Source organism: Siniperca chuatsi, linkage group LG21, assembly GCF_020085105.1.
Source record: "Siniperca chuatsi isolate FFG_IHB_CAS linkage group LG21, ASM2008510v1, whole genome shotgun sequence".
In the NCBI taxonomy this organism is placed as follows: domain Eukaryota; kingdom Metazoa; phylum Chordata; class Actinopteri; order Centrarchiformes; family Sinipercidae; genus Siniperca; species Siniperca chuatsi.
The window spans coordinates 9,659,800-9,680,949 of NC_058062.1; the positions used below are offsets into that span (position 1 = coordinate 9,659,800).

General features: G+C 41.0%; 1 protein-coding gene across 2 annotated transcripts in view; it reads right to left on the reverse strand.

The window, feature by feature from the left end:
- Positions 1–18,862, reverse strand: part of olfm2a (olfactomedin 2a) — a 42,649-nt gene extending 23,787 nt beyond the window's left edge. Inside the window, exons 1-2 of one of the 2 annotated variants that reach the window (XM_044180657.1) lie at positions 18,395–18,862; positions 18,086–18,171 (exon numbers count right to left, since the gene is read on the reverse strand). Coding sequence is in view for 1 of the 2 variants with exons in the window: in XM_044180656.1 (XP_044036591.1) it covers positions 18,395–18,451 (57 nt within the window). In the remaining variant the exon portion in view is untranslated. The remainder of the gene's footprint in view (positions 1–18,085; positions 18,172–18,394) is intronic. The other variant, XM_044180656.1, reaches the window with a different exon arrangement.
- Between the last annotated feature and the right edge of the window lie 2,288 nt (positions 18,863–21,150).

A 21,150-nucleotide genomic window follows, 5' to 3' on the forward strand; every position in this document is an offset into this window, starting at 1 on the left:
GGCCAGATAGAATGAGGTATGAAACCCTATGTGAGTTAGAGGGTGTCTCAAATTTCTCCTTGAAGCTTGAAGCTTCTCCTTGCAACAATTTCCGGCAAGATACCAGGCCACTGGCAGTGTCATGTCACGCCCTAAGCATAATGATGACAGAATGGCCTACTCAGACAAAATGGCCAGGTCATCTCCATTTCTTGCCTGCCTCCTGGTCTGCTGACTTATTCATTTTGTCAGCCATGGATGGGCTGCCCTCCCCACCTAGTCACATTGGGTGAGTGATATAGGCTCCTCTGTGTGGGGGTGTACTGTGAAGTGATATGAGAAGAGACAGCTTTCAAAAGCCCCATCCAAAAAATGTCAGCCCTCCTCAGCTCACCTGCTGGCTCCCACATCAGTCTCACCTGTGTTGGCTCCTCTATTTTTGCAGCAAGACTGCCCCCATGTGGGTGCCAGTGGAATTGCACCCAATAAGCTGTCTTTCGCAGCCAGAGAGTAAGCCAGTGCCTGTCATTGTTGTTGTGCAAGACTGAACCTGGTGACAGGTAGTTGTCACTTTATGGGAATGTGTCAAGGAGATGTAAGGGGGCATGTGGCAGCACTGTTTACAGTCACACTGTTCCATGTCTAACAGAGGTTTTAGTGAGGCAAAAAAAGGTTCTATGCAAAGTAGTACATGCACACACACAAACACACTGCTGCTGGTTTTCTAGTATGGTTATGCCAATGTCCACGGGCACGCTGGAAATAGACACTGGAAATAGACCGGTCACTGGTCACGTATGTCATCTAATTACATCTGACGTGATTCGTTATTTAGCTAAATAGTTGGTCTCTGATTTTCTTTAAGTCTATAGCTAAACAACTATATTTAATAGATCAATACAATGTGCATATAAATATTCATAATGAAATGATATTTAAATGCAGTGGTGTTTACATTTAAGGGTTTTTGCATGCGTGTGGGTGAGGATAACTATGTCTTGTGATGTGTCATACTATATATCTCCTTTAATGCACTGTCCAAAGAGAATGTAGTAATCGTCACATTCACAGGGTGGCAGCAAAGATTTAAACATGGATATACAGTGCACATCCTTTACACTTGTATCTGTAGTTAACCAGGGTCCTGTACACAGGTTCCTTAAAGAAAACCTGGTACCGAAGTAAGAGTAATGAGTGAAAAAAAAAATCATTCAAGAGGGTGCTTATTTATGCACCATCTTGGATAATTAAAGATACCAGTCACTCCATATACAACTGTAGCCACTGTGCAAGAAGGAAGATGGATGATTCACTGCGATTAGAACAAGAAATCCACGGCTACAGCACATTTATTTCTTAAATTTTCCTCCAGTGGCTCCAATTTATACAGTTTGACTGCCGAATATGTCCTAAATACTTATGCAATACTGAGGTAACACAGAAAATGCAAAGACAGTAAACACACGCACATTACTCTGCACTTGTGAGGACCATATTTGACATAATGCATTCTCTAGCCCCTATACCATCCGAACTACATGCCTTACCTCAACCCTTACCTTAACCTTAACATAAAACCAATTCTTAACCCATACAGAGTCCCAAGGACTGTTTCGTAATGGAGTACAAGCCCGAATGTCCTAATTTTTCAAAAATATCATCACTTAAAACTCCAATTGGTCCTTGCAAAGTTATAAGCAGTTATAATGGGTGAAAGATCATGTGTGTAACACTTTTTATGTTTTGCTTTCTAATGATCACTTAATAATTATTTTCTGATCTCAAAATAACCCAAACTGTCTTGTTGTTGTGATCATTAAATAAACACAATTCTGTTACAATAATCTTCAATAGTCAGCAGACATAAAGCAGTCTCAGCTAGTTACTATAGGGACTGTGGTCATGCACAGATAGATTAAAATACAGTGACTTTAGATTAGATATAAAGAAAACTTCAGATGATAGATTATTACCGCATCAAAACAAAACCTTAATGGCAAATATACTGTATGAATTCCCCCAGCTGTCTTTACTATCTCTGTTCTTTAGCTTGCATTATGATTTTGGCAGTGTACACAACTCTAGTTTGATGACAATGCTTCTTTTCTCATTGAGAACTGAGAGGTTTTTATTAATTTGTGCCAATAACAAAATACTGTGTGCATGCTGCACCTGCTGGATATACAATAACTGAAGCCATAGAGGCTGCCATCAGAAACTCCCACATCATATCTTCTCTCAGCACCCTTTTCTTCCATGTCAAGGCATCTTTTAATCAGAGACCATTGTTAATAACTTGTGTATTTGATTTAGCTGTGTAGAGTGGAGTGCACCTGAACTCTTTCAAACAACACTCACAATTCCTCTCACAGAGTGCAGGACAGATGCCATCTTTTGTAAAGTGATGGACCAAATAAAGGATGGGAATAATGAGTGTGATAAGGACAATCTGCCATACCTCACAGAATTCCAGGCTCTGCCAATCATCTGTCTAATCACAGAGTCTGCTGGCAGAACAAGCTTTCATTAAATATTAGCTAGAGAGGAAGGCAGCCATTTAACCTGTATTAATTTAATCCTTTCTGATTAATTTTCGCAGCCATTCCTCATACTTTCCACTCTAATAATTGGCCAGTCTCATTTTTGGTGCTACTCTGCAATGTCATTATCTCCAATTCTCTGTTGCTCTCTTTTGTTCTCCTTCTCCCTGAATTTTATTTAGCCTTTAACTCCTTTCACTCTCTCCTTCTCTCTGTTGTCTCTCTTGGCCCCTCTGGCAATGAGAAAAAATGTCATCATATCGTGTTTCTCCTTTACCCTGCATGTGTCTTAGCTTCTGCTATTTGTGTCCTGAGCTCATATACTTTCACTGGTGATCTTAGCTGTCTTGTCGCATGCTTGGCCTCAGATTTGCACTACTGTTGAATACTGGGGAACATCTACATGCACACATGTTGTGCCTCCACATAGTCATGCCAACATGGCCTTGTGCTTTATCATAAACATAAAAAAATCCACTCTGCTCCTAGCCTGTGGGCATGCTCTATAAAGGGCATTTTTAATCAGTTCAAAAAATGCCCACCAACTGCACAAATGGCAGCATTTGTGCACACCCATGGATGGCAGTAGAGTGCTACAAAGCCCTGAGGTCATAGGGACAAGCTCTGGGTGAGATAACAATACTGGGGAGCAGAAAGTGCCAAACACAAGCCACATTCTCACTGAGTACAAACAAACACACAGCCAGCTACAGATTCACAGCTGAAATACGGGACCAAATTACACCTCAGCTAATTACACAGACCTCCTTCATAATGATGCAGAACTGTTATGACTGAGGCAGGGAGGCCGCACATAACCGATCCCCCGCCTGAGCTCTGAGAGATGCTGGAGTCATCTGGGTCTAAGAATACTGGCTATTTTTCTGAGTCATAATTCATTAATTAGATGATGGACATGGAAGCCCACTGCCTTCTAAATATATCAAGATCAAAATCAGCCTAAACAAAGCGTGACCTCATTACCATGGCAACTATTTAAATGGCATAAATAAGATGTACCCCAGGGTTTAGGCAGGCAGGCAGTGGTGTGCTTTCAACATGGAGTGTTTAATCTATTAATGGCTCCTGTGGGCCTTCGATTAAGGAAACTCGTCTGGGATTTTACATTTTATAGTAGCGACTGAGACCACAGGAGGACTATAGAGTGCACATGCATCGACCCCCTGCATGCATAAAGTACAGAGAACACATCCTATTGAGTTGAATATGTTCAATAATTGAAGCAGTGAGTATTCACCACAAATGAAGTAGGACCGCTGTCCCACAGAGGCAATTGACAGTATATGAATCATGACATGATAAATGTGGCTTGCATGAAGACCTTACATGGGAGTTGATAACCTTGCATGTTCAGCTTGCATCAGCACAGTTTTACAAGATTAGGCACTATAATCTCATAAAGACAATAAAATAACTTTAGATGGTGTGTATTTGACTATGAGACCGACGTGTTTTCTTATTTGCAGGCATGTAAAGCTTATGTGTTACAATGTGTCAATTTCTGTGTGTGTTTACATATGTATGCATAGATTTGGTTGTGTGCGTCAATGCTTCTCCGTATTTGTGTCCACTTGCATGAGCTGCACTTTCTCTCCACTGAGCTGTGAAATGTCCACAATACCCTCTAATGGTGGTTGCTACAGTATTGTGTGAGAGACCCAGTTGAGCTGTGACATGCACGTAATATACAGTATTTCGGTCACTATTGTATGAAACAAAATTAAGGACCAAAACAGCGTTACCGCCCGAGGCTCAGGCCAATAGTGCTTAAATACAATAATGGCTATTAACAGGTGAGAATCTGTCCTTCCAGTGGGAACACGTGAGAAAGAATATCAATATATCAATATAAATCAATGTGTCGGCCTGGCTGTATTGATTGTAACACACCTACAATACCCTGTGGTGAGTCCATCCATTGTGATTACAGAATAGCCCGTAGAGCCCATCTAATCAACCCATTCATAATATATCACGCAGATCTGAGACCAAGGCATCTTAATGCCTTGATGTTCTCAATTAGTCTCTCAAAATGCGCTATAAGTATCTGTAAAGTGAAAATGCTTTTACAACAGTGTAGACAATATATTCTGTGATCTAGTACAGTTATTTTTTATCTGCTTGTATTCAGTTTGGAGCAATCATCCTCAGTTTGAGTGAAATATTCAAACCCAAGGCAGGATGTATTCATAATTGCACCACAAGATGGAAGATGGTAGATGTCTTTACAATCATTTTATGTGTTTCCCTGAAATCGTGCATCCACTCAACCTGCCTTTTTAATCACCCACCAGAGGGACAGATGCAGTTCTAAAATGCAAAAAATATTTACATTGCCATGTTTTATTTGACCAAGCAAACATGGCATTAGAGAAATCCCAGCTCAGTGTACTTGTTCTTAGAAGCTTCATGAATATATTGATGGAACATGCATTAAAATTCTATTCATAGAAGGATTGATTGCTCCTGATTGCTCCCTTGATTACACTCTCTGAACAGTCCATGGGGGCATATACATTATTATTTGTAGGGTATTTGGTATGAATGAATGGTATATGGTTGAACATCAGATAGCTCAATCAGAGACAAGCAGGACGCCACATTTTGCTTGAGGCTTGCTAAAGAAAAGACTTGATCAATAGCAATAGACAAGAACTACATGCAGCAATCAGCTGCCATGCATTCTCCAGCACAGCATGGCTCTATCCACTGTTCTGCACCTACTCATGCCAACAGTACCAGCTGAATACGACTCAGTGCAGCACTTCCTGTGGTAAATGTGCCCAGTTGAATTGCCCACACACACAGAGGCACTCACACATACTCACATGCATACAGATACGCATTCACACACACAATTACTATGATCATTTCCTGGCTCCATGACCTGATTACCAGTATCCCACAAAACCCACCCTTTTCTGGATCCAGGAGCAGAAAGCCACTGCCACATCCTGACCTATTCTCCCACCCAGCTAATCAAACATTCTCTCTGTTGCGTAGGGAAAGCTATTCCTGTAAATGGAGTAATTACTGACAGCGAATCTGTCTTCAGCCCAGCAGAAAGGTAGCTGAGGCTCAAAGAAAGCCTGCTAATTGAGACTGCCCCCACACCCCCTCCCGGCCACTTGCATCTTCTAAATGCCCTTCACTGAACTTGTGGTGTTGGCCTTGTCACTATCACCCAGAATAATTGAGTTTTTTCATCCAGATGGTAACTTGTCTTCTGCTGACTGCTGGCAACCTCATTTTTCTTCTATTTTGGCATACCAATATTTACAAATCTGAATTAGGCCTCTATATAGAATATTGCTGTTGCTGCTAAGAGCATTTTAAAATCTGTTTCTGTACTGCTGGAGTTGAGTGCCATTCCAATGTCTTATTACTGTACTGGTAAAGTGCTTTGTTTCATTATGATGTATTCATTTATTTCTGCAGAAGAGCTGAGAGCTGATCTTAGATGCCATGCACCTAGTGCCTTGTTAGATGACTAAAGAGACAACCAGTGGACAGAGTGTCTGCGTTTTCTCATTTGGTCTCTGTCTGAGTCATTGTTTACAAATATCACCCTGTCACAGAGTGAAGGTATCACCATGATAAGCTAATCACTGTGGTAGGTTACACAAGTGGAAAATAAGCCAAAGAATAACACAAGAGACGACAAAAAGCAGGCTGTGATGTTTAGGAGAGGCACAGAGAGAGACAGTGAGAGAAACGGAAAAAGAGAGAAAAGAATGGGTGATGCATTTGAAACTCCCTGAGGTGATGAATTTACATCTTGTCTGTTTTCTGCCAGGTCTGCAACAGCGAAACTAACAGGACCAGAAAAGAGTGGTGAGATCCTGCCAATTACAGTCTGGTTGACTGAGAGTTTGTAGCAGCCAATTGTGAAAAAAGAATCTTAATGCTCTGCACTCAACATGGTCAGGAGCAAACAATGACCAGAACCCATCAGCTATAACTGTATATTAGTAATGAAGGGACAGAACCAGCCTGCGGTCTTGTGTCCAGCTTCTTTGTCAGAGCTCACGCTGAAGTCTCCATTTGTATCCTCTGTCTTCAGGTCATTAATGCTCAGAGAAGCTGTAACATTTAATTAGGGACACATTATTAGTACAACACAGGCACAGTGTGCAGTGGAGAGAAATCCCAAAACAGCCCCTAACTGAATATTACATTCACAGCCACATGGAGTTATGGGCAAACATGGTTAGGAGAAACTTGTAGATAAACAAATTAGCTTGTCACTGTGTGCTTTTATGGAGTTTTGCCTTGCTGGTGGAAAGAGGAGAAATAATTATTAGTATAAATAAACAGTGTTGTGTTAGCCTGTGTTCCTTGAACCTTCCCCCAACACCCTGCCGATGATTCCAGACATATAATCTGCAAAGTCTCTGCTGTATTGTCAAAATGAGGAGCCACTGATCCGTTCAGTTATTAAACAATCAAACAGACAGGAAAATATCAACAAACTGGAGAAAATGAGTATACAGAGCAGAAATGAGAGGGCTGTACCTTGAATATTATAAAAGGGTAATATTCTGTGGAGTTAGCCAAGTGTGAGATGAGAAGTATCATGAGTGGGAAGGAGTTGGTGGGAGGAAGGAGGAGAGGTAGGCCCTAATGGTAAAGAGTGGCCATAGAGTCTGGTGCTTCACTACAAGGGGTTGCATTGGATCATCAGGCTGGATCTCTCAGCAACAGATACAATGTTCAGCAGGTACAAGGCAATAAACTGTATTGTGATTGTAGTGACATGTCCTGCATTACTATCTCAATTCAGCTCTCCTCCAAAAATGTGAATTACAATGTGGAATGTGTGTGCTTGGGAATATGTGAGTTTATGTGTGGTCTATACAGACAAACAGTTGCTGTGTATGTCTGTATCTTTGTCTGCAGGATTCCAGATGATGCCGGATGTTGTGCAGCATGCTCTTCAATCTGAGCACGATGCAGATCTATGGTGCTTAATGATGATATTTGTGAGTGCAGACTGGGAGATATGATATCAGAAAGGCCATCCCTTGTATTAATATTCCATGCAGCACAAGGAGGGAATGGGAAATGATTTTTCCCTTAAGGAGGTGCTTCCTTTGCTAATCGTTAACATAAATATTTTCATTTGCTGTCTTTAAGACATGGCAGTCTGCGACTCCACTGCTCATTCCTCCTGGGACATATCATTGTTGACTATTGCCTGATTGCCTCGGGTAAAATGGACAAGAATGCATTCAAAATAAGATCCAGCCTCTAAGCACAGGAGATTAGAATGACAGAAATACCCTGTAATAACATGCATTCTGAAAGGACATTTCTGACACCCACAGATTAAACCACTAATGTAAATTTTAATGAATTAATTAATTTAACCTGTGCATGGGCCCACCTTTGCACAACATCTGTTTGTTTGTGCTAATATGAAAAGCAAAGACTTGTGTATAAGGAGGACTCTACACTCTTGTCCCTTGCAGCCCATAATAATCTGATAATTTACTCATTGATGTTCTCCATTTAGTGGCACTTTCCTGAATAAACAGAGTATACCCACACACTTGTTTCACAGTGTAAATGCTCTCTAAAGTATCTAATATTATGCACAAGTACAAATCCGTTTCAGTGAGTCTCACTGTTCACATTTAATAGTCTTGTTCAGGGATGTTTGGATAAGATCAACACAGATTTAAGCATGGCAGCTGCAGATATCGATCCTAAACATACCAAGTAGAAAAATGTGCTTGACTTTAGAAGTACTCTTCTTTGAAGATCCCTGCACCAGCTCACTGCATGCTGTTACTTTCACTGAGAGGAGTAAGAGAAGAGAGCTGGGCCTGAGAGGGCCAGTAGCCTGAGGCACTAAGGCTTAAAGAGGAGACCTCTCCTGAATACCTATTCATCACATCACCATTAGTGTGGCTGAAGCACTCAGCTCTGCTGCTCAAAAATATAACAAGGATTACTGCATTACATCCCATAGCATAGTCTGACATGATAGTACTATCACTGCTGCCTCATATACAGTTGAGCCGAGACTTCAGGCTGCTTGCTTTTTTCACCCTGTGATGCAGCGAGATGCAGACGTATATATCTTGCTACACATCCGCATGCACACAAACTCAATAGTTGATAAGCAAGTGCAGACTCTAATCATCATGAGAGCAGGTTTTTATCAGAGCATGACGTTTCTTTTTTCCCCCTCCCACAGAAATGCCACTCTACATCATTTTCTTCTCTCATCTTGTCTGTCAACACTTCATCCTTTCTTCCTGCTGCTTCCTGTGTCTCTCTTGCCAGAGCGACAGGATGCACATGCCATTGTTTTGTCATGGTCACGGCCATATTGATTAAGCGTTGTGGAGCTAATTAAAGACAATCGGCAAGGAGTGTCAGTGCTAGTGAGGGGAATAAAATCATGGTGACGGAGCAATTGGCCTGTAATTATTATTCTCCTTTTGGTTAGGATGGGAGATAATAACCCTGCAGGCACATTCGGAAGGCACTCTCTCTGTCTATTTCTCCCTCTATCCCTGCCCGCAATCTCCAATTTTCATTTCCAGCAACTCCAATCTGCCTTTTTCTCTTTTTCGCTCTCTCTCACTCACTTCCTAGCCATGCTGCCCTGCTCTCCACTGGGCACTAATTCAAACCCAGTCCACATCCTCTCACTTTGTACTCTGACACTGCCCACCAACCCTGATCACCACAGCATCTATCTACAGTGTGTGTGTGTGTGTGTGTATGTGTGTGTGTGGGCAGGTTACTGAATGTATGTTATATATTTACAGTTTATGCTGGTGTTTGTTTTTAGTGCTCATAAAGCCTTTTCTTAGCTGTACTTAATGCACATATGAATACCCATTGCCAAGAGTATTACTAAGGGACTGGAGGGGTAAAATGATGTTTTCTTTAGAGTATAGAAGAAATACATTTTGTTCTTTGTACAGGCTGTCTTTGTGTGTCTGAGGCTGCAGATTATTGAAAAGAGAAAGTGAAAATGAGAACTCAGAGCAAGCTCAAAGCAATTGTTTCAAAAGCTTGTTTTGTTTGTATACTTGGTATAAATAATCAAAAGAGCATAATGGGCAATGGATTCATGGTACTGCTGGATGTAGAGGACTTACTTTAAGAAAAGTTCCTTTCGACTAATATGCTTATCTAAATCCGACCCCTCTGATCTATAAATTAATGCAAAAGTCAGTGTGTTACATAATTTTCCTCCAATTTTGTGTAATCCATCAAAGCTAGATCACATTTCTTTCAGTAAATGTCATCAATGCTACAGATATCATTCCATTTAACTTTTTCTTTATTATGATACATAATAAGTTCCCAATTAGCAACATACGAATGTGTGGCAGTCTCTAGTTGTGACTGTTACTTCCAGATGTGGTGTTCTCATCCAGTATTACACACTAGTGTCTCTGTGTGTTTTGCAGACTTGGAGAAATCCCAGGGGTTTAGAATCAGGCAGCATAATGTAATGTAAGCTGGTGTTCCTTCCACTGGAGCATCTTGTTATCTCCACTCTACTACATGTAGTGTCTCTATCAAAGGACCTCTCTACCTTGCTCACCGTAGGGCTGCAGAGAGCAGCTCTGCCAGCCTGCTTGATATGCAGCAGTGTCTGGTGGCTGCTGGGCTCCCACGCCTCCCTGACTGGAGCCTTTAAGCCTTGGCGCAGTCAGAGAGAGCCTCCCTCATCAATGGCCCTACTGAGTGGCAGTGACAGTGCCACGCGGAAAACACATCAATTAAATGGTTCCTCTTGCCACCCGCTTCTGCCGCGCCGCATAGCCCTCATCCTTCATTCTCCAAAATTAAAGCCCTACAATTGAGTTAGCTTTCAACATGGGAGGCAATGCTGTCACACTCACATATGGAGGTTAGGAAAGGATTCTCTGGAATAAAGGTAGCAGGCTTCATGAGAAATAGGAGGAGATGGAGACAAAGTAGAGAAAAAGAGATAAAAGAGAGACAGGTAGTAAGAGAGAAAGAGGCGTAGTACAGTCTGAGGAGTTCAACCAAGATTTACTCGACAACTTTTTTATCACCTCTCATTCAATGTCAATTGCTGCTATAGATCACAACTATATAACATGAATGTGAGCAGTGTGTAATTAACTAGGGCTTTCGAAGAGAAAACTATGCTGTGCAAAATCTCTGAATAAGAACTTGACATAAAATACAAACCTTTTTAAAGCAAACAAGGTTTCCCTGGGGTGTATGTTGTCCAGCCATGTGATTGAGCAGGTGGAGGCAGAATCTAAGTCTGGTGTTTGAGAATGCATAACACTCTCTGATACGGGATGTGTGGCTTCCGATAAAGGCGAAGAGATGTGAAGAACACCGTTCAAGTAGCAGCTTGCCCAATCTGCTCAGTCTTATGAAAGCTTTTGTATCAGAGCGGGAAGAGGAGCTCTAGGCGCAACAGCCATATTTATATTCCAATCTTCTACACAGAAACCCACATTGCCAGGCTCATAAAAGATTCATCGAGCAGGGGAAAGCAAGGTCGTACAGAAAACTGGTCAGGAGGTGCCTACTGCAATGCAAAAAGAGCAGATGGATGCAAAAAAAGAAAATCATTGGTAGAGTCCCATGGTGGCAGTTCCTAGGGTAGCGTGTTGTTACCCTTATTACTGGTGGCAGTGTGTCCAACAATGACCAGATGATCAAGCATGTCTGTGCTCTAATTGGCATTTGTCACTCATACTATAACCTATGACAGGCTTAACATGTTTGTTGGTATCAATTCAATGCATTGTTTGGCTCTTTGTCTGTTGTGGATCCCATGGCTAACATATTTGTGAACTAGAGAGCAAAAGGGAGGGAGAAAGGAAGACAAAGACAATGTGTGTGTGAAAGAGAGACTGCATGTGCGCGTGCATGTGCGTGCCTGTTCTGGGTGTTGTCAGAGAAATGTCACTCTTGCTTAGAGTCACAGACATAAACCTCTGGGAGTCCTGCACCCTCCAGCACACTCACACAGAAGGAAAGAGAGAAAGTGGGGGAGAGAATACGATATAGGGATGATATTCATCCCACCAGTCGAGCTGATGCTTCCATACACTGTTGACAGCAAGCATACAAATTTCATCCTATACATTATATGAGCACATAGAATATTTTGAGAAATGATTTGTGCATCAGTCAGTCATTGTGAAATTGTCTGGAAGAGTGAATTAGGGTCAAAATGGGACACTACAGGCTCAGAGGACACATGTAAATCTACTTTTCCCCCCTTCTGCGTGTATAAAAAGTAATCAGTCCATGAGTATACAGCTGGCTGCTGGTTAGCTGCCAGGTTAACCATGTCTGTATAAATGAGAAAGCTTTAACAACTGTTTTAGTGCTCAGTCCCAAAAGACCTTAAAGACCTTTCTAATGACGATTATGAGCTGCCCTAGAGTCAGCCAGCTCAGTCCATGGGGTTGCTAATGGTCATTTTAGGCTGCTGGGTTTTCAACAAGACAGAAAAGAGCAACAGAGGTCATTTAGAGCCCACACAACCCTGGAGCATAAGGAGTGGTCAGTCTGTGGCTCTGAATGAGTAATTGGTCATTTAAAACATGGACTAAATACCAAGGTTACCAGACTTTCCTATCTGACTTTGACAATCCCACTTTGAAGCTGCAGGGTTTTTTTGTTTGTTTTTAATATACTGAATGGAGTTAGGATCACAGTTTTGTTTCAAGTCAGGAAGGTCATGTATGTTTACATATGTACACATAAGTAAAAGGGCATTCCAGCTGGAAAGGTAAGGCCATGCTGACACACCCTCTCTACCTCAGGGGGCCAACCATGACAGGGACAGTGTTAGTATGAGAGTCAGGCCACAGACCTCACACGCTTCTCTACTCGGCGTTCCATCTGTTAATCAATTACCACTGACCCAGAAACAGGTACATCATCAAAAACTGAACCACTCATTCAGACACACAAACTCCCCTGTCCATTAAAAAACACACATGCTAACCAACCCCTTCCCTTATCTACCACACAAACACACACTGTACTTGTGAGGAAATTGTACAGTATTGAATTTCTCTAACTGCGAACCATAAACGCCACGTTTCACACTTATCCCAACTTTAAACTACAGTGGTCAACCTTAACCTGAAAACAAAGTCTTACCCAAAAAATGAATGGTTAACTTTTTGAGGACTAAATTATGTTCTTACATGGGCGGCGAGTACCCACAATGTCACTGTGTGTACAGATTATTTGTCCATACAAACACACACACACACACACACACCTCTGATGATGAAACAGCAGCCTACATGAAAGCACATCAGACATTAAGATGAGAGAGTGAACAGCAGACAACACAAAGGCTCAATAGCTCCAGCCCGCTTTCTTAAGCAGTATCTCTTTTATGAAACAAATCTCTTTACAGTGGTAAGAGTCTTACTCACACAATGTGGTATCATTATTGTGCACTGATTCAAGCTCTACCCTAATCAGCCATGACACAAGCACATACTATTCAATCTCTTCAAGCAGCACTGAATCAAACACAATGCAACCTCATTATCTGCTGATTGTGAAGCAGCACCTTTGTACATTATGCATGAAAGTGGACTCAGAAATTAGGTTATGTGGATTATCTTTCTATCTTAACAGAGCAAGAAACACATGAAAATGATATGAAGCTTACATATTATTGACATGTATTAGGAAAATGTGGCTCATATTATAGCTATACTAGTGTACTTGAAATGTTAACATTATTACATGAGAAAATTAATGCTATGTGAACTAAATGCAAACTATGTGATGTTCTCATATTAGATTTAAAGTTGTATCTGTGTGTTGCAGCTTGAACGTCCAAGGGCTTTAGTAATTCAGACAAGCACTGGGTCGTAGAACAGTAAGGTGATTTTAACAGTTGAGTGTGTGTCTTTGTCTCTCTGGCAGATTTACACCCCTGCTCCTGCAGCTTTTCATTTGTTTAATTCTCTAGGTGGAGGTTAGGCTGCTGCTTGGCAGAACACACTCTGTCCAGCCTGCTACCTAGTGGCTTTCCTCCTGGGAAATGTAGACTTACATCTCTGTTCCTCTTTGACTGTCATCCAGCTGCACAGTCTCATTCCTCAATATTTGTAAAAGCTTTTAACAGGTAGGATCACTGATAATAATGGCAGAGGCAAAGTATTTTTGACAAGGTTCGACAAGCTTCAGTGTTTTGGTAAAATTGCTGCGTAATAGGCTTTTGGCATGGAGACAAGGACAGAAATCTATCACAAGTGTCTTGATTATACTCGTGTCTGGGGGAGGGCTTTTATTATGATCATGCTGCTTTGCTCTCATTGGACTGGCACCAGGAAAAGAGATTTTTGGCCAAAGCGTCACTGCCAGGTCGGAGGACTGTTTAAAGCTGTCTGGACTGGACATTAGCCAACCCAGCTGTTTGTCCTGCCTGACTCTTATTGAGCTGAGGTCTGTCCTTGTTGTCCTCACATGTAGAGTCACTGTAGATTTGTCCTCACATGTAGAGTCACTGTCGATAGCGCTAGCATTAGGTCAGCTAACTGCTTTACATCACTTTACCTGTTTGTATGTGGAATCAGACCTAATATATGTCAGTTTTTTTATAATACTGACATATAGTTAAGAAAGTCTTCTCAGCATAGCATTATCATAGCAACGGTTTCATTTGCGTTAATAAAACCATCTCAGTTCTGTGACACTTATATTACAGCTCTAAAGTACTGTATAATTAGCTCAATGTAAATAAACTAAATGCTTGTGCCAAATTGTGTTTTAAACAGCAACATGATTTACAAGTGCTCGATCCTTTACAGTACATTTTTAGCTATAAATCGACCCCAGCTGGGTGAGTTTCTGGTGCAATCATCACACCAATCTAGAGTGAGGAAAAACAACTTAACAAGATCCTAGATAGTAGTCTATTCAAACTGATTGTTTATGGTGATCCCTGGTGAGAGAAAGGATTGAATAAATTACTGAAAAATCTAGCCAATTGCTTACACAGAGTTCTCCCTCTTTGAGAATGACAAGCAATTAGGTTTTCTCCCCCACTGCACTTGGTGTTTGAACAGAAAAAACACCAAAGCAAGTGTTCATTTCACTCTCCATCACTCTCAACCATGCTAGTGTTGGGAGTCTTCGAGGCCAGACATCTTAAACCAATAACTGTATTCCCCTTTCACTCTCTTGCTCCAGTGGGACCACAACAAACATTTTTGCCTCCAAACCTAAATGTGAATCTTTCAAGTACATGAAGCAGTCTTTATACTTGACAACTTAAGCAGAAATTGAGAAGCTTCAGAAAACTAAACGAGGAAATCTTTTGTCCCCTTGAACACTATCACCTCACCTCTCAGTCAGGCACCAGCAAGCTTATTAAATCAGTTTGATGGTTGGACAGGGATATCAGTGGAACACACATCTTTGTGATCTGCAAACATTCTTCTAAATACGTACCCATTTGAGAATGTGACTGATATTATTCAAAGTCTTTGTTTTCAACCAGGAAGTTATATTTAGTCATGAAGACTCAGGGCAACTGCCACCAACCCAACTCAAAGTTACCTCATTTGTGATAAAAGGGATATTTCACTGAATTTTCTTGTGGTCTTTATTTGTCTGCATTTAGCAACAAATATGTGATCATCTCATAGTTCACTTTAATTTCATTAAAGTCCTAGTGTACAAACAGTAAATGGAACATCTTCTATTTCCAAGATAAATTAGGTTGTGCATCAGAATTTCTGCCGTTGCACTAAATTTACATTCTGAGCAATCAATATTATACTATCTATTAATATTAACCAGACTAATGAAAAGATGCTGAGTTTCACAGCAAATTCGTTACAATCCACATTGTGCCAACATACTATAATTTCTAACTCCTGACTGATGACACTGTATATCCAGTTTTCTCATGCAATATTTTGTATATTAGGAAACTCTTTTCCAGAATGAAATACATTAAACAAGATTTACACCTTGTAGAATGTCTGAATGTCTGGTACTTTTAGAGGAAATTAGTTAGCTTGGGTTATCGTAGAAAAGGTTTCAGTCATAGTCATCTGGACACTGTTTTCAGAATCAAGATGTTCGCCTGAAACCTTTTCTACGATAGAACACTCCTGCACGAATGAGGGACTACACCGTCTTAGCTTGGGTTAATTCGAAAGTATATTTTAGATATCTTGAATAGATTTTGAAAAAGTCCTTTTTCAAAAATGTATTTACAGTGTTTTGAAAAGGATTTGTTGATGCTTTTAAGCTTAGATCTGCTGCAATACATCTCTCTCACCACCCTGTTAAAGTGGAAGCCAACAAAGTATAACACTGGTGCAGTGTACTGTACAGTATATGGGTGTATAGTACTTGCATTACTTACAAATGCACACACACACACACACACACACATATATACAGACACACATATGCACTTGTGTCAGTGTTTCCTATCATGCATGGCTTGATGTGCACACCATAGCAAGACATCTGTGCCAAGGTCAAGCAGGTGCCCATCTGTATCAGTAACGCTAAAGACCCCTGGGCTTTATGGGTACTTAACAAACAGTGAATGAACAAGTGCATCTGTCTCATTAAAGCCCTCAAAATATTTCATACAGGCCTGTGCTGAGACTGTGACTGAAAATATGTGGATATCTCAACTCTGCTGGTAAGGAGTGTTACCCTCATTGCAGACATTGCAAAAAGTCATCAATTCTTTATGTTGGCCCTGCAATCTTAGGGAGACGGGTGGCGTCTTATTTTCTTTCAACCTTTTAAATATTTAATGTAAACACTTACAACAAATTGCCCCCCAAGGCCAATTACAGTATGAACCCACTGAAATATGATAGTAAGTCATCAGCTACATTTTCAGTGTCACATTCGCAAGTGTTTAACAGTGACATTTATTCCTCTTCATTTACCGAAGAACATCAATAGTGCTGTGTCGGTGTAGGATAGAGAAGTTGTATAATTCACAATTTTATTTGAAGTGTTAGAATTAGTTATTAGATTAGATTTTAAAAAGTCAGCTACTTTTCAGTTGTGGTTAAATCTGTTATTAAGCATCAGGAAACTTAATAGCTAATTTAATTCAAAGAAGGCTAAAGAGGCACATCAACACATCTTCATGGTTTCATTTTATGGTAGTCCTGCAGCTAGGGATGTGTTCAGTGTGATTGTTAAATTAGAGCCCTGGAAACTCCTGTACCTAGTTTCATACCACTCCGAATGAAATCAATTGGTTTTCCTCTAATGCCATCTGTGCTGTACATGTTATACTTTGAACTTGACACACATGTGTACAGTACAGCCTGTTCATCAGCGTACCTCCTGTAGACTAAAAACATACTGCAGCTTCTACTTATGTTAAAGGTCAACTGCAGTGTCCACCTGCCCTGTAGACCTGACATATAAAAAAAACTAATTTATTCCTCAGTCTGATAAATTTACAACAATGGGCCACATCTTATTTGAATATGTTGTATCAAATGATAGACAAATGTAATCATGGACAGTTAAAATTAATCACAGGCAATGGTCATGCTTGGTGTGAAAAGTCTACCAACCCCAAAACATATATTAGCTGTAACAAACAAAATGTTTAGGGGCTTTAGAGATTAAACAACTGGGGCCCATGGAAGTCTTCATCCACACCAATCCTCCCAAAAGAAAAATCGCTACAATAGAGACTTAGTGTGTCTCTGTTAACTCATGAGTGACCACCTTATATCCCACTCACTTGTTTAGCACTCTTTTATTTTTAGTGTTGTTGTAGGTAAGGCCCTGCTATCTGTCTGGTGGCCTTCGCCAAATGGTGATACTCACCGCCAACGTACGAAGAGGCGCTGTCTGTGGTGCTAAATTGACTCAGACTGCTGTTTGTAACCAAAAGATGCAAAACGGTGCTGCCCAACATACAGATTATTGCCTGTTTTATAAATAAGGCAAATTGTAGTTATACTTGCTGCTCAACACTGCATGTATGCTGACCAGCTGAACCCTATACAAGTTCAAATACCCCTGCCTTGACTGAAAGCTTTTCTGGGTCAAATAATTTACCGTCCTTCACTTCAGTTTACAACTGTCACATCAAAGCTCGTCATTTTTACCAAAGGGACGCGGCTTTTCTCGAGTGTCATGCACTACAGCACCCCACACACGTCACACATCTCCAGAATCTACAACCATTTGTTGGTCTGATACACTACTAATTATGCATGGCTTGTATTCAAGCGGTCCTTTCGATTTAATCAGCGCAATCAGTTGTAGTGTTTCTCGGGGAGCCTGTGGACCTCTCTGTCAGTGATGTACAGGTAGATAGGAAGGTCTGTAGACAACGACCTCCAGGGCATCAAAGGTATCAGAGCACCCAGAAATCAATTACTGTCAAGGGAAAACGATATATTTATACTTTTCCCTTAAAGACAATGTTGTCACCATGTAAACAGCATTTATTCCACCCATTGCAATTTATTCTATAAATTACACCAAGATTTATGTCAGTCTTAAAATGTGAGTTCAATTCCCAGAATAATTTACCGTCAACTCACCTTATTGTCATATCTTCCCTGAAGTTTCACCCTACGCCTCTCTTGCTTCTCATCAGTACGCTAGGTTACATCCTGACAGGAAAGACCTTCAGAACAATGGCAATTTCCCTATTTAATGCTGCAACGTGCATACAGTCTTCGCACTGACTTAACATAATATTCCGTCCTTTTTAACCATGATACAGCTCTTATTAAGACGTTGGTTACTTAAATTATCCATATTTGAGAATACATATACAGGCGGTGAGCGCTGCTTTAGGAACTTTTAAACAATGCTTATTCATAGCGTGCAAGCGTTTGAGTCCTTACCTCACAGGGCATGACAGCTAACATCACAAGTAGGAACATGGCACTGAAGAGATGCATCCTAGTCGAAATGATAGCGTCCCAGCCGACACCAGTTCCCGCAGCTCTCCCCCGTTCTTGTCCCTTACTGGGGCGGTTTCTTCGGATACAGAGGGATTCCTTTAATGCTGTGTCGGCTGTGCGCCACCAACCTCATCACCAGGACGCACGGCTGCCCTCTCTGGCTCGGTAAAGCGACCAGCCGCGTGTCTTTCGTGGATCGTAGACTCTAGCGAAAGCAAAAGCTCCTATCTCCCAGTGAAAAACTCCTCAGATGCTGTAATCGGGCGAAGCGGACAGTTTGCGGTCCCCTCCGTCCTGCAAAATATCTGCGACTGAGCGGAGGAGAGTCGCAGAGGTTGGAAGGTGACTGCTGTGCTTGCAAGGTGCCGACGCTAGGAGCCGCACGTCCATGTGCAAGGAGCCCAGTCAAAGAAGTACCACTCTTTGACGCAGCCAAGCTTGGCGCGCGCGGGTGTGTGTGTGTATGTGTGTGTGTGTGTGAGAGAGAGATAGAGAGAGAGAGAGAGAGACAGAGAGAGAGAGAGAGAGAGATACCTGCTTGCACTGACAATATTCTTACTACAGTGACTGAAAGACATATAACTAAGGTATATGGATGGATAGATGGAAAATGTTTCCACAACAGTGGCAGATACCTCAAGAAAGAGCTGACATTTAGCGTTGATAATGTCTTCCTGCTTAAAAGCCTGAGTGTGAATAACTGTGCATTGTAAAAGATCGAGATAGTGACTGTCAAATCTACATTAATACCGTAAATTCTGTGCTGACACATATCCAATTAGAATATGCCAAAATAGAGGGATTCTCTGGGGTTTAGGGAAATGATAAAGATTATTCTTGCCCCAATTACAATGAAGATAATGAATGTCGTTAGCTAACATAGATAATTAAATCATGGTTAGGCATTCTAATAAGTATTTTCCAGGCCAGGTGAGGTTGTGAATGGGTGTGCACATAGCTTCTGTATGCTTATATCTTCATGTGTGTGTCCATGTGAACTGTGTCACAGTGATTGGATTGTGTTGGCCTGTGATTCCCCTGCTTTTTTGACAGGCTGTGTTTGTAGCCTCTGGTGATCCTGAATTGGGTATGAAAAATATAACAGCCTCTGCTGCCCATTCTGCCCTCGGCCCTTAATAATAGCTTGGCTTAAGTAAATGCACAACATGTCACTTGTGGTGAATCCCTTTAATGAGTGATCAGTGTCAAGAAAGCTGAAACCACAAAGAAAGAACATAAAAAAACACTGTTGCTGGGAAGAGTGTGTTCAGCACTCCCACTCACTTACATTTTACTTTTAACAAATTCAAAGACATTAAGCATCATACACATTGCCAACAGAATGTGCCATATTTTGAACAAAAATGACCTGAGCAGATCCTATTAAGTGACTTAATACACTGTTCTTAGGGCTGTTAAAAAAAGTAGCTGAATTATGGTTGTGTATAACTGAGATGAGTAGTTTGGAAACACTATATTTGTAAAAATCCAAGACAGTTTTTACTTGGGCTATATCTAAAGTGAGAGCTTTATACTCACATAGATCTAATCTGGTACATAAACTAATTTTCTTCAAATATATACTATGAAACCCCCTATCATAAAGCAATGGTAGGGTGAAAGTTTTTAGAGTTTATCTTAATAGAATAAAGGTAATGAGAACAGATGACAGTGACAAATCACTTACACACTGGAACATGCTGGAGGGCTCCTGTTGCTTCTGGTTTATCATGATTGGAAATGTCTGAATAAAATCAGTTTATTTATGGTTTTCATTAGTTCATACGCGTTCAGAAAGGGTTTTAGATAAGAGAGTGTGATGGCTTGTTTCTTCCAGCCCCTGCCCTTGTATGGTTCTGCAGAGGGTTGACTTTCTCCACCCCTGCTGCTGCCCTCGGTGGCATGGTGCACACCCCTCTATTTTCCCAGCAGGAAAAAACACAAGGAGATGAAATGAGTAGCTGGGATGGAGCAAGTGAGGGGTGTTGTACAAGAAAGAAAAAAGGAATGAAGAATGCAGGAATTATTCCTGCCTTCCTGTGCTGTTGTTTTCACCACAGTTATTGTATTTTACTGTACCATCCTGGATCCTGCCTCTACTCAGATACATACAGCAGAATATGAAGCTGAGAATAATAGAGAAGCCCAAAGCTGCCAGGGTGAGTAAAAGTGATGTTGAGTCATTGCATGGGGTCAGAGTGCCAGTGTGTTTAATGGTCATGCTGAGGAAATAAATACACTGTACTAACAGACTCCTCCCTTCTCCTGGTTGTTCTCCTACAGCTCCATCCCCTGTTACGATTTAGAGACCTGGGGCATTGAGGGAAATGGGCGAATATTTCGTAGGTAAATGCAAACAAAGCATAACCCATTTGTCAAAGATGCAGCATTTTTCTCTTTTTTCATTCCAAGAAGGCCAAGAAAAAGGAAAAAATAGACCTTCAGGGCTACTGTGTGTCCTCTCAGGCAGGCATTATCTCCCTCTCTTCCCATCACCTCACATGTGACTGTACTGTGTTAGGCAGATGTGGCACTAAAATCACAAATTTTTACATTTATCCAGTATAGACCTTTTTCTGCCTCTATGAAGTAGCCCCCTCTGTCTCTCTCTCTTTCACTTCTCATTTTCTCATGGTTACCCCCAGTGTTTATGTTAGTTATTGACTTATGGTTGTTTGATTGTATTTCATGCTTCA